Source organism: Coregonus clupeaformis, chromosome 11, assembly GCF_020615455.1.
Source record: "Coregonus clupeaformis isolate EN_2021a chromosome 11, ASM2061545v1, whole genome shotgun sequence".
NCBI classification, from domain to species: domain Eukaryota; kingdom Metazoa; phylum Chordata; class Actinopteri; order Salmoniformes; family Salmonidae; genus Coregonus; species Coregonus clupeaformis.
In genome coordinates this window covers 24766613-24785875 of record NC_059202.1, presented here as the reverse complement: position 1 = coordinate 24785875, position 19263 = coordinate 24766613, and the positions used below count along the sequence as shown (strand labels likewise).

Here is a 19263-nt window from a genome sequence, read left to right as displayed (position 1 = left end):
TGCACCCAGTCAACCGTAAATCAACCACTGCACCCTCTCCACCGTAAATCAACCACTGCATCCTGTCAACTGTAAATCAACCACTGCACCCTGTCAACCGTAAATCAACCACTGCACCCTCTCAACCGTAAATCAACCAACCACTGCACCCTGTCAACCGTAAATCAACCACTGCACCCTCTCAACCGTAAATCAACCACTGCACCCTGTCAACCGTAAATCAACCACTGCACCCTGTCAACCGTAAATTAACCACTGCACCCTCTCAACCGTAGAATCAACCACTGCACCCTGTCAACCGTAAATCAAGCACTGCACCCTGTCAACCGTAAATCAACCACTGCATCCTGTCAACCGTAAATCAACCACTGCACCCTGTCAACCGTAAATCAACCACCGCACCCTGTCAACCGTAAATCAACCACTGCACCCTCTCAACCGTAAATCAACCACTGCACCCTATCAACCGTAAATCAACCACTGCACCCTGTCAACCGTAAATCAACCACTGCACCCTGTCAACCGTAAATCAACCACTGCACCCTGTCAACTCTAAATCAACCACTGCACCCTGTCAACTGTAAATCAACCACTGCACCCTGTCAACTGTAAATCAACCACTGCACCCTGTCAACCGTAAATCAACCACTGCACCCCTGTCAACCGTAAATCAACCACTGCACCCTGTTAACTGTAAAACAACCACTGCACCCTCTCAACCGTAAATCAACCACTGCACCCTATCAACCGTAAATCAACCACTACACCCTGTTAACCGTAAATCAACCACTGCACCCTATCAACCGTAAATCAACCACTGCACCCTCTCAACTGTAAATCAACCACTGCACCCTCTCAACCGTAAATCAACCAACCACTGCACCCTGTCAACCGTAAATCAACCACTGCACCCTGTCAACCGTAAATCAACCACTGCACCCTCTCCACCGTAAATCAACCACTGCATCCTGTCAACCGTAAATCAACCACTGCACCCTGTCAACCGTAAATCAACCACTGCACCCTCTCAACCGTAAATCAACCAACCACTGCACCCTGTCAACCGTAAATCAACCACTGCACCCTCTCAACCGTAAATCAACCACTGCACCCTGTCAACCGTAAATCAACCACTGCACCCTGTCAACCGTAAATCAACCACTGCACCCTCTCAACCGTAAATCAACCACTGCATCCTGTCAACCGTAAATCAGCCACTGCACCCTGTCAACCGTAAATCAACCACTGCACCCTGTCAACAGTAAATCAACCACTGCACCCTCTCAACCGTAAATCAACCACTGCACCCTGTCAACAGTAAATCAACCACTGCACCCTGTCAACCGTACATCAACCACTGCATCCTGTCAACCGTAAATCAACCACTGCACCCTGTCAACCATAAAACAACCACTACACCCTGCCAACCGTAAATCAACCACTGCACCCTATCAACCGTAATTCAACCACTGCACCCTGTCAACCGTAAATCAACCACTGCACCCTCTCAACCGTAAATCAACCACTGCACCCTCTCAACCGTAAATCAACCAACCACTGCACCCTGTCAACCGTAAATCAACCACTGCACCCTGTCAACCGTAAATCAACCACTGCACCCTCTCAACCGTAAATCAACCACTGCATCCTGTCAACCGTAAATCAACCACTGCACCCTGTCAACCGTAAATCAACCACTGCAACCTGTCAACAGTAAATCAACCACTGCACCCTCTCAACCGTAAATCAACCACTGCACCCTGTCAACCGTAAATCAACCACTGCACCCTCTCAACCGTAAATCAACCACTGCACCCTGTCAACCGTAAATCAACCACTGCACCCTGTCAACCGTAAATCAACCACTGCAACCTGTCAACAGTAAATCAACCACTGCACCCTGTCAACCGTAAATCAACCACTGCAACCTGTCAACAGTAAATCAACCACTGCACCCTCTCAACCGTAAATCAACCACTGCACCCCTGTCAACAGTAAATCAACCACTGCACCCTGTCAACCGTACATCAACCACTGCATCCTGTCAACCGTAAATCAACCACTGCACCCTGTCAACCATAAAACAACAACTACACCCTGTCAACCGTAAATCAACCACTGCACCCTATCAACCGTAAATCAACCACTGCACCCTGTCAACCTTAAATCAACCACTGTACCCTGTCAACCGTAAATCAACCACTGCACCCTGTCAACTCTAAATCAACCACTGCACCCTGTCAACTGTAAATCAACCACTGCACCCTATCAACCGTAAATCAACCACTACACCCTGTTAACCATAAATCAACCACTGCACCCTATCAACCGTAAATCAACCACTGCACCCTCTCAACTGTAAATCAACCACTGCACCCTCTCAACCGTAAATCAACCAACCACTGCACCCTGTCAACCGTAAATCAACCACTGCACCCTGTCAACCGTAAATCAACCACTGCACCCAGTCAACCGTAAATCAACCACTGCACCCTCTCCACCGTAAATCAACCACTGCATCCTGTCAACTGTAAATCAACCACTGCACCCTGTCAACCGTAAATCAACCACTGCACCCTCTCAACCGTAAATCAACCAACCACTGCACCCTGTCAACCGTAAATCAACCACTGCACCCTCTCAACCGTAAATCAACCACTGCACCCTGTCAACCGTAAATCAACCACTGCACCCTGTCAACCGTAAATCAACCACTGCACCCTCTCAACCGTAAATCAACCACTGCATCCTGTCAACCGTAAATCAGCCACTGCACCCTGTCAACCGTAAATCAACCACTGCACCCTGTCAACAGTAAATCAACCACTGCACCCTCTCAACCGTAAATCAACCACTGCACCCTGTCAACCGTAAATCAACCACTGCAACCTGTCAACAGTAAATCAACCACTGCACCCTCTCAACCGTAAATCAACCACTGCACCCTGTCAACCGTAAATCAACCACTGCACCCTCTCAACCGTAAATCAACCACTGCACCCTGTCAACCGTAAATCAACCACTGCACCCTGTCAACCGTAAATCAACCACTGCAACCTGTCAACAGTAAATCAACCACTGCACCCTGTCAACCGTAAAATCAACCACTGCAACCTGTCAACAGTAAATCAACCACTGCACCCTCTCAACCGTAAATCAACCACTGCACCCTGTCAACAGTAAATCAACCACTGCACCCTGTCAACCGTAAATCAACCACTGCATCCTGTCAACCGTAAATCAACCACTGCACCCCTGTCAACCATAAAACAACAACTACACCCTGTCAACCGTAAATCAACCACTGCACCCTATCAACCGTAAATCAACCACTGCACCCTGTCAACCTTAAATCAACCACTGTACCCTGTCAACCGTAAATCAACCACTGCACCCTGTCAACTCTAAATCAACCACTGCACCCTGTCAACTGTAAATCAACCACTGCACCCTGTCAACTGTAAATCAACCACTGCACCCTGTCAACCGTAAATCAACCACTGCACCCTGTCAACCTTAAATCAACCACTGTACCCTGTCAACCGTAAATCAACCACTGCACCCTGTCAACTCTAAATCAACCACTGCACCCTGTCAACTGTAAATCAACCACTGCACCCTGTCAACTGTAAATCAACCACTGCACCCTGTCAACCGTAAATCAACCACTGCACCCTGTCAACCGTAGAATCAACCACTGCACCCTGTTAACTGTAAAACAACCACTGCACCCTCTCAACCGTAAATCAACCACTGCACCCTATCAACCGTAAATCAACCACTACACCCTGTTAACCGTAAATCAACCACTGCACCCTATCAACCGTAAATCAACCACTGCACCCTCTCAACTGTAAATCAACCACTGCACCCTCTCAACCGTAAATCAACCAACCACTGCACCCTGTCAACCGTAAATCAACCACTGCACCCTGTCAACCGTAAATCAACCACTGCACCCTGTCAACCGTAAATCAACCACTGCACCCTCTCCACCGTAAATCAACCACTGCATCCTGTCAACCGTAAATCAACCACTGCACCCTGTCAACCGTAAATCAACCACTGCACCCTCTCAACCGTAAATCAACCAACCACTGCACCCTGTCAACCGTAAATCAACCACTGCACCCTCTCAACCGTAAATCAACCACTGCACCCTGTCAACCGTAAATCAACCACTGCACCCTGTCAACCGTAAATCAACCACTGCACCCTCTCAACCGTAAATCAACCACTGCATCCTGTCAACCGTAAATCAGCCACTGCACCCTGTCAACCGTAAATCAACCACTGCACCCTGTCAACAGTAAATCAACCACTGCACCCTCTCAACCGTAAATCAACCACTGCACCCTGTCAACCGTAAATCAACCACTGCACCCTCTCAACCGTAAATCAACCAACCACTGCACCCTCTCAACCGTAAATCAACCAACCACTGCACCCTGTCAACCGTAAATCAACCACTGCACCCTGTCAACCGTAAATCAACCACTGCACCCTGTCAACCGTAAATTAACCACTGCACCCTCTCAACCGTAAATCAACCACTGCACCCTGTCAACCGTAAATCAAGCACTGCACCCTGTCAACCGTAAATCAACCACTGCATCCTGTCAACCGTAAATCAACCACTGCATCCTGTCAACCGTAAATCAACCACTGCACCCTGTCAACCGTAAATCAACCACTGCACCCTGTCAACCGTAAATCAACCACTGCACCCTCTCAACCGTAAATCAACCACTGCATCCTGTCAACCATAAATCAACCACTGCACCCTGTCAACCGTAAATCAACCACTGCACCCTGTCAACAGTAAATCAACCACTGCACCCTCTCAACCGTAAATCAACCACTGCACCCTGTCAACAGTAAATCAACCACTGCACCCTGTCAACCGTACATCAACCACTGCATCCTGTCAACCGTAAATCAACCACTGCACCCTGTCAACCATAAAACAACCACTACACCCTGCCAACCGTAAATCAACCACTGCACCCTATCAACCGTAATTCAACCACTGCACCCTGTCAACCGTAAATCAACCACTGCACCCTCTCAGCCGTAAATCAACCACTGCACCCTCTCAACCGTAAATCAACCACTGCACCCTCTCAACCGTAAATCAACCACTGCACCCTGTCAACCGTAAATCAACCACTGCACCCTCTCAACCGTAAATCAAGCACTGCACCCTGTCAACCGTAAATCAACCACTGCATCCTGTCAACCGTAAATCAACCACTGCACCCTGTCAACCGTAAATGAACCACTGCACCCTGTCAACCGTAAATCAACCACTGCACCCTCTCAACCGTAAATCAACCACTGCACCCTATCAACCGTAAATCAACCACTGCACCCTGTCAACCGTAAATCAACCACTGCACCCTGTCAACCGTAAATCAACCACTGCACCCTGTCAACTCTAAATCAACCACTGCACCCTGTCAACTGTAAATCAACCACTGCACCCTGTCAACTGTAAATCAACCACTGCACCCTGTCAACCGTAAATCGACCACTGCACCCTGTCAACCGTAAATCAACCACTGCACCCTGTTAACTGTAAAACAACCACTGCACCCTCTCAACCGTAAATCAACCACTGCATCCTATCAACCGTAAATCAACCACTGAACCCTCTCAACCGTAAATCAACCACTGCACCCTCTCAACCATAAATCAACCAACCACTGCACCCTGTCAACCGTAAATCAACCACTGCACCCTCTCAACCGTAAATCAACCACTGCACCCTGTCAACCGTAAATCAACCACTGCACCCTGTCAACCGTAAATTAACCACTGCACCCTCTCAACCGTAAATCAACCACTGCACCCTGTCAACCGTAAATTAAGCACTGCACCCTGTCAACCGTAAATCAACCACTGCATCCTGTCAACCGTAAATCAACCACTGCACCCTGTCAACCGTAAATCAACCACTGCACCCTGTCAACCGTAAATCAACCACTGCACCCTCTCAACCGTAAATCAACCACTGCACCCTATCAACCGTAAATCAACCACTGCACCCTGTCAACCGTAAATCAACCACTGCTCCCTGTCAACCGTAAATCAACCACTTTACCCTGTCAACTCTAAATCAACCACTGCACCCCTGTCAACTGTAAATCAACCACTGCACCCCTGTCAACCGTAAATCAACCACTGCACCCTGTCAACCGTAAATCAACCACTGCACCCTGTCAACCGTAAATCAACCACTGCACCCTGTTAACTGTAAAACAACCACTGCACCCTCTCAACCGTAAATCAACCACTGCACCCTATCAACCGTAAATCAACCACTACACCCTGTTAACCGTAAATCAACCACTGCACCCTATCAACCGTAAATCAACCACTGCACCCTCTCAACTGTAAATCAACCACTGCACCCTCTCAACCGTAAATCAACCAACCACTGCACCCTGTCAACCGTAAATCAACCACTGCACCCTGTCAACCGTAAATCAACCACTGCACCCTGTCAACCGTAAATCAACCACTGCACCCTCTCCACCGTAAATCAACCACTGCATCCTGTCAACCGTAAATCAACCACTGCACCCTGTCAACCGTAAATCAACACCTGCACCCTCTCAACCGTAAATCAACCAACCACTGCACCCTGTCAACCGTAAATCAACCACTGCACCCTCTCAACCGTAAATCAACCACTGCACCCTGTCAACCGTAAATCAACCACTGCACCCTGTCAACCGTAAATCAACCACTGCACCCTCTCAACCGTAAATCAACCACTGCATCCTGTCAACCGTAAATCAACCACTGCACCCTGTCAACCGTAAATCAACCACTGCACCCTGTCAACAGTAAATCAACCACTGCACCCTCTCAACCGTAAATCAACCACTGCACCCTGTCAACAGTAAATCAACCACTGCACCCTGTCAACCGTAAATCAACCACTGCATCCTGTCAACCGTAAATCAACCACTGCACCCTGTCAACCATAAAACAACCACTACACCCTGCCAACCGTAAATCAACCACTGCACCCTATCAACCGTAATTCAACCACTGCACCCTGTCAACCGTAAATCAACCACTGCACCCTCTCAACCGTAAATCAACCACTGCACCCTCTCAACCGTAAATCAACCAACCACTGCACCCTGTCAACCGTAAATCAACCACTGCACCCTCTCAACCGTAAATCAACCACTGCACCCTGTCAACCGTAAATCAACCACTGCACCCTGTCAACCGTAAATCAACCACTGCACCCTCTCAACCGTAAATCAACCACTGCATCCTGTCAACCGTAAATCAACCACTGCACCCTGTCAACCGTAAATCAACCACTGCAACCTGTCAACAGTAAATCAACCACTGCACCCTCTCAACCGTAAATCAACCACTGCACCCTGTCAACTGTAAATCAACCACTGCACCCTGTCAACTGTAAATCAACCACTGCACCCTGTCAACCGTAAATCAACCACTGCACCCTGTCAACCGTAAATCAACCACTGCACCCTGTTAACTGTAAAACAACCACTGCACCCTCTCAACCGTAAATCAACCACTGCATCCTATCAACCGTAAATCAACCACTTCACCCTGTCAACTGTAAATCAACCACTGCACCCTCTCAACCGTAAATCAACCACTGCACCCTCTCAACCGTAAATCAACCAACCACTGCACCCTGTCAACCGTAAATCAACCACTGCACCCTCTCAACCGTAAATCAACCACTGCACCCTGTCAACCGTAAATCAACCACTGCACCCTGTCAACCGTAAATTAACCACTGCACCCTCTCAACCGTAAATCAACCACTGCACCCTGTCAACCGTAAATCAAGCACTGCACCCTGTCAACCGTAAATCAACCACTGCATCCTGTCAACCGTAAATCAACCACTGCACCCTGTCAACCGTAAATCAACCACCGCACCCCTGTCAACCGTAAATCAACCACTGCACCCTCTCAACCGTAAATCAACCACTGCACCCTATCAACCGTAAATCAACCACTGCACCCTGTCAACCGTAAATCAACCACTGCACCCTGTCAACCGTAAATCAACCACTGCACCCTGTCAACTCTAAATCAACCACTGCACCCTGTCAACTGTAAATCAACCACTGCACCCTGTCAACTGTAAATCAACCACTGCACCCTGTCAACCGTAAATCAACCACTGCACCCTGTCAACCGTAAATCAACCACTGCACCCTGTTAACTGTAAAACAACCACTGCACCCTCTCAACCGTAAATCAACCACTGCACCCTATCAACCGTAAATCAACCACTACACCCTGTTAACCGTAAATCAACCACTGCACCCTATCAACCGTAAATCAACCACTGCACCCTCTCAACTGTAAATCAACCACTGCACCCTCTCAACCGTAAATCAACCAACCACTGCACCCTGTCAACCGTAAATCAACCACTGCACCCTGTCAACCGTAAATCAACCACTGCACCCTGTCAACCGTAAATCAACCACTGCACCCTCTCCACCGTAAATCAACCACTGCATCCTGTCAACCGTAAATCAACCACTGCACCCTGTCAACCGTAAATCAACCACTGCACCCTCTCAACCGTAAATCAACCAACCACTGCACCCTGTCAACCGTAAATCAACCACTGCACCCTCTCAACCGTAAATCAACCACTGCACCCTGTCAACCGTAAATCAACCACTGCACCCTGTCAACCGTAAATCAACCACTGCACCCTCTCAACCGTAAATCAACCACTGCATCCTGTCAACCGTAAATCAGCCACTGCACCCCTGTCAACCGTAAATCAACCACTGCACCCTGTCAACAGTAAATCAACCACTGCACCCTCTCAACCGTAAATCAACCACTGCACCCTGTCAACAGTAAATCAACCACTGCACCCTGTCAACCGTACATCAACCACTGCATCCTGTCAACCGTAAATCAACCACTGCACCCTGTCAACCATAAAACAACCACTACACCCTGCCAACCGTAAATCAACCACTGCACCCTATCAACCGTAATTCAACCACTGCACCCTGTCAACCGTAAATCAACCACTGCACCCTCTCAACCGTAAATCAACCACTGCACCCTCTCAACCGTAAATCAACCAACCACTGCACCCTGTCAACCGTAAATCAACCACTGCACCCTGTCAACCGTAAATCAACCACTGCACCCTCTCAACCGTAAATCAACCACTGCATCCTGTCAACCGTAAATCAACCACTGCACCCTGTCAACCGTAAATCAACCACTGCAACCTGTCAACAGTAAATCAACCACTGCACCCTCTCAACCGTAAATCAACCACTGCACCCTGTCAACCGTAAATCAACCACTGCACCCTCTCAACCGTAAATCAACCACTGCACCCTGTCAACCGTAAATCAACCACTGCACCCTGTCAACCGTAAATCAACCACTGCAACCTGTCAACAGTAAATCAACCACTGCACCCTGTCAACCGTAAATCAACCACTGCAACCTGTCAACAGTAAATCAACCACTGCACCCTCTCAACCGTAAATCAACCACTGCACCCTGTCAACAGTAAATCAACCACTGCACCCTGTCAACCGTACATCAACCACTGCATCCTGTCAACCGTAAATCAACCACTGCACCCTGTCAACCATAAAACAACAACTACACCCTGTCAACCGTAAATCAACCACTGCACCCTATCAACCGTAAATCAACCACTGCACCCTGTCAACCTTAAATCAACCACTGTACCCTGTCAACCGTAAATCAACCACTGCACCCTGTCAACTCTAAATCAACCACTGCACCCTGTCAACTGTAAATCAACCACTGCACCCTGTCAACTGTAAATCAACCACTGCACCCTGTCAACCGTAAATCAACCACTGCACCCTGTCAACCGTAAATCAACCACTGCACCCTGTTAACTGTAAAACAACCACTGCACCCTCTCAACCGTAAATCAACCACTGCACCCTATCAACCGTAAATCAACCACTACACCCTGTTAACCGTAAATCAACCACTGCACCCTATCAACCGTAAATCAACCACTGCACCCTCTCAACTGTAAATCAACCACTGCACCCTCTCAACCGTAAATCAACCAACCACTGCACCCTGTCAACCGTAAATCAACCACTGCACCCTGTCAACCGTAAATCAACCACTGCACCCTGTCAACCGTAAATCAACCACTGCACCCTCTCCACCGTAAATCAACCACTGCATCCTGTCAACCGTAAATCAACCACTGCACCCTGTCAACCGTAAATCAACCACTGCACCCTCTCAACCGTAAATCAACCAACCACTGCACCCTGTCAACCGTAAATCAACCACTGCACCCTCTCAACCGTAAATCAACCACTGCACCCTGTCAACCGTAAATCAACCACTGCACCCTGTCAACCGTAAATCAACCACTGCACCCTCTCAACCGTAAATCAACCACTGCATCCTGTCAACCCGTAAATCAGCCACTGCACCCTGTCAACCGTAAATCAACCACTGCACCCTGTCAACAGTAAATCAACCACTGCACCCTCTCAACCGTAAATCAACCACTGCACCCTGTCAACAGTAAATCAACCACTGCACCCTGTCAACCGTACATCAACCACTGCATCCTGTCAACCGTAAATCAACCACTGCACCCTGTCAACCATAAAACAACCACTACACCCTGCCAACCGTAAATCAACCACTGCACCCTATCAACCGTAATTCAACCACTGCACCCTGTCAACCGTAAATCAACCACTGCACCCTCTCAACCGTAAATCAACCACTGCACCCTCTCAACCGTAAATCAACCAACCACTGCACCCTGTCAACCGTAAATCAACCACTGCACCCTGTCAACCGTAAATCAACCACTGCACCCTCTCAACCGTAAATCAACCACTGCATCCTGTCAACCGTAAATCAACCACTGCACCCTGTCAACCGTGAAATCAACCACTGCAACCTGTCAACAGTAAATCAACCACTGCACCCTCTCAACCGTAAATCAACCACTGCACCCTGTCAACAGTAAATCAACCACTGCACCCTGTCAACCGTGACATCAACCACTGCATCCTGTCAACCGTAAATCAACCACTGCACCCTGTCAACCATAAAACAACAACTACACCCTGCCAACCGTAAATCAACCACTGCACCCTATCAACCGTAATTCAACCACTGCACCCTGTCAACCGTAAATCAACCACTGCACCCTCTCAGCCGTAAATCAACCACTGCACCCTCTCAACCGTAAATCAACCAACCACTGCACCCTGTCAACCGTAAATCAACCACTGCACCCTCTCAACCGTAAATCAACCACTGCACCCTGTCAACCGTAAATCAACCACTGCACCCTGTCAACCGTAAATCAACCACTGCACCCTCTCAACTGTAAATCAACCACTGCACCCTGTCAACCGTAAATCAAGCACTGCACCCTGTCAACCGTAAATCAACCACTGCATCCTGTCAACCGTAAATCAACCACTGCACCCTGTCAACCGTAAATCAACCACTGCACCCTGTCAACCGTAAATCAACCACTGCACCCTCTCAACCGTAAATCAACCACTGCACCCTGTCAACCGTAAATCAACCACTGCACCCTGTCAACCGTAAATCAACCACTGCACCCTGTCAACCGTAAATCAACCACTGCACCCTGTCAACTCTAAATCAACCACTGCACCCTGTCAACTGTAAATCAACCACTGCACCCTGTCAACTGTAAATCAACCACTGCACCCTGTCAACCGTAAATCAACCACTGCACCCTGTCAACCGTAAATCAACCACTGCACCCTCTCAACCGTAAATCAACCACTGCATCCTATCAACCGTAAATCAACCACTTCACCCTGTCAACTGTAAATCAACCACTGCACCCTGTCAACCGTAAATCAACCACTGCACCCTCTCAACCGTAAATCAACCAACCACTGCACCCTGTCAACCGTAAATCAACCACTGCACCCTCTCAACCGTAAATCAACCACTGCACCCTGTCAACCGTAAATCAACCACTGCACCCTGTCAACCGTAAATTAACCACTGCACCCTCTCAACCGTAAATCAACCACTGCACCCTGTCAACCGTAAATCAAGCACTACACCCTGTCAACCGTAAATCAACCACTGCATCCTCTCAACCGTAAATCAACCACTGCACCCTGTCAACCGTAAATCAACCACTGCACCCTGTCAACCGTAAATCAACCACTGCACCCTCTCAACCGTAAATCAACCACTGCACCCTATCAACCGTAAATCAACCACTGCACCCTGTCAACCGTAAATCAACCACTGCACCCTGTCAACCGTAAATCAACCACTGCATCCTGTCAACTCTAAATCAACCACTGCACCCTGTCAACTGTAAATCAACCACTGCACCCTGTCAACTATAAATCAACCACTGCACCCTGTCAACCGTAAATCAACCACTGCACCCTGTCAACCGTAAATCAACCACTGCACCCTGTTAACTGTAAAACAACCACTGCACCCTCTCAACCGTAAATCAACCACTGCATCCTATCAACCGTAAATCAACCACTTCACCCTGTCAACTGTAAATCAACCACTGCACCCTCTCAACCGTAAATCAACCACTGCACCCTGTCAACTGTAAATCAACCACTGCACCCTCTCAACCGTAAATCAACCACAGCACCCTATCAACCGTAAATAAACCACTGCACCCTGTCAACTGTAAATCAACCACTGCACCCTCTCAACTGTAAATCAACCACTGCACCCTATCAACCGTAAATCAACCACTGCAACGTCTCTACTTCGCACTACTCTTACCTCTCTCGCTTTCTCAATCTTCCCCTCTTCCTCTGTGCCTCTCTTTCTCTCTCTCTCATCCCCTCTTCCCTGTTTTCCCCCCTCTCTCCAGGCAGCCTGTAAGGCATCGGTAGCCTTCTGTCACTACTGTGTCATGACTAACTTCTTCTGGCTCCTGGTTGAGGCCCTCTACCTCAACTCACTGCTCCTCTCCTCCTTCCACCACTACCACCGCTGCCTCTGGGGCTTTGGCCTGCTGGGCTGGGGTGAGCACTTTCCACCTCGCTCCCGACTCTCTGTCTGTCTGTAGTAATTCCTTTGGTTCATGAAAGAGCCATTTGTTTATGCAGCTTCAGTTCGTGGTGTGTAACGATTCAAATACGGTTTGATATTCATTCCACTACGCGTTTTTAGAATGAATTGAAATGAACTCAAGGTCAAACAACTGTGCAAAACATCGCTTGCTCATTATTTTTAAATGGCACAAATAACTCTCTGTAGATAGAGAGGACTGAACTTTAGTTAAGTTAAACTTAGTGGCCCGTGACAATTCCCACTGGTATTTTGGATTGGATTAAGATGTTAATAATATTTTTTCCCTTATGTGACTTTTAGTCTTTCATGCTGTCTAGTGTTGCATATAGTTATTATTATTAATCGTCTGAGATAAATTTGAGTTTTTCGATGTGGCTCGTTGATTTGCATATGAATCAAGAAATTGCTAATTAATTGTTCTGCTGCCATTTCTCCCCCAATCTGATCATGATGCACATTCTACTGAGATGTTAACAGCAGGTGTTTTCCACTCAGTTAATGAAATGCTTAAATACATTACTTTTGCTATTTCAATTCTTGGTCCTTAGACATTCAGGTGTATTTAATTGAAGCAGAACAGGGAGTAGATTACAGGGAAGTTCTGGTAAAACCTGTGCAGCTACTGAAAGTAGTACTGAGCTCTAAATTCTCCATAATTACTCAGTAAGTGCTACATATCAGCATATAATTGCTACATCCCGCTGACTACTCCAAAATGTACTTATTTTGTATAATTACTGTATGTCTCTCATGTTCAGCCAAACAGCACATGCCTTTAAACTAACCAGTATAACAAGTTCCTTCTTTCGTCTTCACAAACTTTACATTTATCATTTGCCTCTACACTCATTACATTAACATTAACACTTTACATTAACATTTTACTTTTCAAGTTTATCCTTGATTCTTTGCCTTAATTTTCAGGTGTACCCATCGTCTTCACAGTCATATGGATTGGGTCCAGGGTGTATTTTGAAGATACTGAGTGAGCATTATTCTCTCAAAGTACTGTATACCTGATAACCCTAATCGTGTACTGTCCTCAGTTGAGGCCATTTCCTTTCCTCTAGAAAATGGTTTGTGATTTGGTACTCGCTATTCTCAGTAGGGTTGTATAGTCAGTGTTTACATGTAACTATAATATTCACAGAGAAAGGCTCTAGTTGGTCTTACTCCCACCAGAGACTGAAATAGCTGAAGGGCCTTTACGTACTGTACTGTCTGTTTAGTCTGACCGATCGTTCGCCTCTCCTCCTATAGATGCTGGGACATCAATGAGGACTCCCCCTATTGGTGGATCGTAAAAGGGCCAATTGTTGTTTCTATCGGGGTGAGTAGACCCTATAGGGGTGCAGTCATACACGTGTCATTATATCTTAAAAGGGACATACCTACTGATTATAGGTCAAGCATATCATGGCATTGTTCAATACTTATTTCTGATGGGCTTGAATGGCATTCTAGAGTGTGCATTATTTTTTAAAATCTTTATTTAACTAGGCAAGTCAGTTAAGAACAAATTCTTATTTACAATAACGGCCTACACCGGACGACGCTGGGCCAATTGTGTGCCGCCCTATGGGACTCCCAATCACGGCCGGTTGTGATACAGCCTGGAATTGAACCAGGGGGTCTGTAGTGACGCCTCAAGCACTGAGATGCAGTGCCTTAGACCACTGCGCCACTCGGGAGCCCATTTAAAGTGGAACTTACAGCATTTTAACTACTTTGCAGATATGAAACAAAGAGACAATCATAATATCAGTCCAAAATATCTAATTCCCAGTTTATGCTTCAAAACCAATGTTATAAAGGGGGTTTAAAAAAAAAGTTATATTTGACTCAAAATTCCATGACATACAGTAAGACATTGTTGTAAATCACAGCTGGCCTGGTACATTGTTTTGCTGCCTCCACACATTCGGGACGCACTGTTTCAATTTCAATGACTCAATATTTTGAACAAAAACAGACGACTGTAACTAAGGCTGGGAATGTCAATATAATCAAACTAGCAAGGCCAATGATCACGACTCTGTCAAACAAGGCCTGCGGGCCAAATAGGACACACAAGCGAGTATAAATGAGTCATCTACTAATTACAGCCTGATGTGCTTGCATCAGTGAATTCAACTTACATTCTAGTCATTTAGCAGATGCTCTTATCCAGAGCGACTTACAGTTAGTGCATACATAATTTTTTATACCCCCCGTGGGAAGCGAACCCACAACCCTGGCGTTGCAAACGCCATGCTCTACCAACTGAGCTACATCCCTGCCAGCCATTCCCTCCCCTACCCTGGGCCAATTGTGCGCCGCCCCATGGGTCTCCCGGTCGCGGCCGGCTACGACAGAGCCTGGATTCGAACCAGGATCTCTAGTGGCACAGCTAGCACTGCGATGCAGTGCCTTAAACCACTGCGCCACTCGGGAGGACAATTGCGTTGCTTTTGTGTGTCCAGTTTACAGCGCACAGCGGAAGGACAGACACATGTACAAAGTGTACAGACACTAAAATGTTGCAGTCTGGCTTCACGTTGCTAAAACGCTGTCAGTTCCACTTTAAGCAATAAGGCACGCGAGGCAGTGCTGTATCAGTGACTGTATTCATGAGACAGCACTGCCTCGCATGCCTTATTGCTTTTATAAAACTGTTACCAACATATTCAAATAACAATGAATTACATATTTTCATTCATGTTTTATTTTAATAAATCAATTCATTCAATTTCATTCTTCCACCAGAAGATGTAGTCTGGACAAAAACCTTGTTGTTAGTTCTTTTGGTCATGTTGCTAGAGACCCAGTCATTAATTATTTTTGCATAGTTACTATGCAAAAGACTGGTCGTCCATTCTAAACAAAATGGTTGCTACGCAGGCTGGATAACGTTCTTGTCACTTGCTAGCTAACTAGCCAACTTCAGCTAACTCATTCACTTCAAACATTGAACCTGGAATGACAGTACACTAGCTGCATTTTCATTTGTTTGAGCATTTTTTCTATGGCCATTTTCTTGGACATGTCCCATGATAACGTAGTTCAGGCATAATTTCGACTGGCTCAGAAAAAGTTCCCGTTCACTCTATGTATGGTACTAAAGAGAACGAAATTCAAAAGTGAAACGTTTCCAGATAGGCAGACAGCAAGCTTATATTAACCCCTGCTGTCCCAAACTAAATGCTAGAATGGAAGCAACGGGAAATAATGTGAGTTGAGATAAATACAAGAGATGATTCAGACAGCAACATGAACATAATATTCTTATGGAGGTGCAGTAATAATTTTCAGATGAAACTGTTAGCAGGCATAGGTGTGTGTGACGGTCAATACAGCACAGCTTCGAACGCTGCTCGTCCAATCAGCATCCAGGATCCAAACAACCAGTTTTAGAACTCAGCAATAAGGCCCGAGGGGGTTTGGTATATGGCCAATATACCACGGCTGTCAGCCAATCAGCATTCAGGGCTCGAACCAACCAGTTTTTAATTCCCTATAATGCATGGTACAGTATGTCAGCACGGTAGAATTCAATGGCTATAGTTCATTCTTACATTCATTCTTGCAGGTTTTGAAAGCAAAAGTCGAATTGAAAACAGTACTGGCATTGTTGAATTAGATTTCCATAATAGCAAGCTAGGACTGATTGTTTGGTTAGCTAAAAACTGGCAACTCTGTTTGTTTGGTTACCAAGGCAACTACAGTAGCTCTCTAGTAAAATTGATGCCTACTTCAGTGCATGTTGAACACATTCCTCCCTGCAAATGAACACATTTTTAGCAGCAAATGTGTAAATTGTTGCCATGGAATAAAGGGGATAATCTACTCGGGCTTTGTGTTCTCTGAAAACTAATTCAACTCTGTGGAAGGTTATTTTCACCAAAGATTTCTATAACTAAACCAAGAGCCCACAGCCTGTCGTTTCCAATGGGAACAAATGAGTCATAGTGGGCAGAACAAGCAAGGAGGTGGGCAGAGTCCAAAGGGTAAAGTCTACAAAACTTAGTCCACTCTGTTCATAAGATTCTAGTTTGGGGAACAGAAAACTGCATTGAGATCAAATGTTTCATTGATGAGAAAATGTGCAGAATGTCGGCCAAAATCCATCTCATTCCATCTTCTCCCACTGCCGGCCAGTGGGTTTCCACTCACTACCATATTTGGTAGTGAGTGGAAACGCCAAGCGGATGCTTCACATTTATACATCCGGTGAAATATCTGTCTCATTGTTATATCCATGGTTCCACTCAGCTGGCGTGTCGTGGAACACACCTTCCATGTAATTCATTATTTTCCATAGAACGCATAGCCTTATCCCTTACTTATGTGACAGGGAACTTGTGATTGTTTTTTTGCCTACTTTTAAAGAAAGTTGATGCTCTATTCTGATATTTCTCCAATGATCTCTGTCGATTCTAGGAAGGGAAAATTGTCTTGAATCCATACAAAGCCAAATACAGAGTGTGGTTTTCCTGTTGCCATGGCAATGCATGTTGCAACCAAGCAAAGGAGGAATATTGTTTGTTTGTTTAGTTTACTTTATTTAATCCCCTTGGGAAGATTGTTTCCTAGTTTTTCTATAGCTGTACTCATGTTGTGTTACTGTAAACCATTTTGAGACACTGCTGATTTAAAAAAGGGCTTTATAAAATGATTGACACGATTTGTATGAAATTATTTTTATCAACAGGTCAATTTCATCCTCTTTATGAACATCATCAGAATCCTGATACAGAAACTGAACCCTCGTCTGATCCAGTTCAATAACTCAGACCACTACAGGTGAGGGGTCTTTTCATAGGATGATACAAGAAAGGAGCGATATGATTGGATAAGAAGTTGGGTATCCTAGTGGAGAGATTATTTGATTGGGCAATTCCAATGGGAAGTTATCTGCCTCGAAAAGACAGGGGGAGGCAATTATAGGATACAATCTAGATTATATCTACTGTACTATCGATCAATGGGAGATCTGAATGAAGCCAACTTTTCTAGTCTCCATTTTGAGGAAAGAGATAATAATCATAATCACTATGACTGACTGAGTATTCTGAGTACCTTATGCAATGCAGAAGTAGGTAATAAAGTTTGTTGCTCAAGCACATTCTAGGGTCTCTGAAGTCCAGTCCATTTAGAGGTTACTGAAGGGAACGGTCTACTCAGTTGCTAGGCTGCTGCATTGCGCCGGTTAAATGTAGTACATTTCAGCAGTACATTAGAGAGAGAACAAAGTGTACGAATTGTAATGCAAAAGCACTTTTCATGTACACCATTAGGCCTATTCTAGGGGCGCTTTTAGGGAGTTCAGAAACAGGCCTCTTATGAAGAGCTCTGTTGCAGATTGATTGGCTCAGAGGCTTTGTATACCGGAAAAACTGCATCAAACTTTGAACTGGAGTTAATTTGATTTCAGTTAATTTAAGTACATTTTCAGTTCATTTAAGTTAATTATGTTCCGTTAATATCAATTCCTATAGTTAATTTCATGTGAATGTCTGTCTGCTACCTTCTGTAATCATGGCTGGATTTCACTTCTATTACTCATTCACATTGCACCACCTTGATAACTTTCCCTCGCAGATTTGAGAGCACTGGTTTAATAGGTGAAAACAATGGCAGAAAATCTACCTATTACTTACCTATCCAGTCCCTTGATATCCAGGAAGGAGAGTAGTCAAGGGCTGAAGGAAGGGAACATGTTTTCGTAATGAATTCATCCTATGTGGGAAAGGTCTGATTCACCCAATGTCTGACCAGGAACCTACACCACTTCACCCACCACTGAGTCACTGCAGTGTGTCTGACCAGGAACCTACACCATATCACCCACCACTGAGTCACTGCAGTGTGTCTGACCAGGAACCTTCACCACATCACCCACCACTGAGTCACTGCAGTGTGTCTGACCAGGAACCTTCACCATATCACCCACCACTGAGTCACTGCAGTGTGTCTGACCAGGAACCTTCACCACATCACCCACCACTGAGTCACTGCAGTGTGTCTGACCAGGCACCTTCACCACATCACCCACCACTGAGTCACTGCAGTGTGTCTCACCAGGAACCTTCACCACATCACCCACCACTGAGTCACTGCAGTGTGTCTGACCAGGAACCTTCACCACATCACCCACCACTGAGTCACTGC

General features: G+C 46.2%; 1 protein-coding gene across 1 annotated transcript in view; it reads left to right on the top strand.

Annotated features, from left to right (window-relative positions):
• LOC121577228 (growth hormone-releasing hormone receptor-like) overlaps window positions 1-19263 on the top strand; it is a 68336-nt gene that overhangs the window by 39207 nt on the left and 9866 nt on the right. Inside the window, exons 7-10 of the mRNA XM_041890988.2 lie at window positions 12911-13064; window positions 14038-14098; window positions 14374-14443; window positions 17804-17895. Of these exons, the coding sequence (XP_041746922.1) occupies window positions 12911-13064; window positions 14038-14098; window positions 14374-14443; window positions 17804-17895 (377 nt within the window). The remainder of the gene's footprint in view (window positions 1-12910; window positions 13065-14037; window positions 14099-14373; window positions 14444-17803; window positions 17896-19263) is intronic.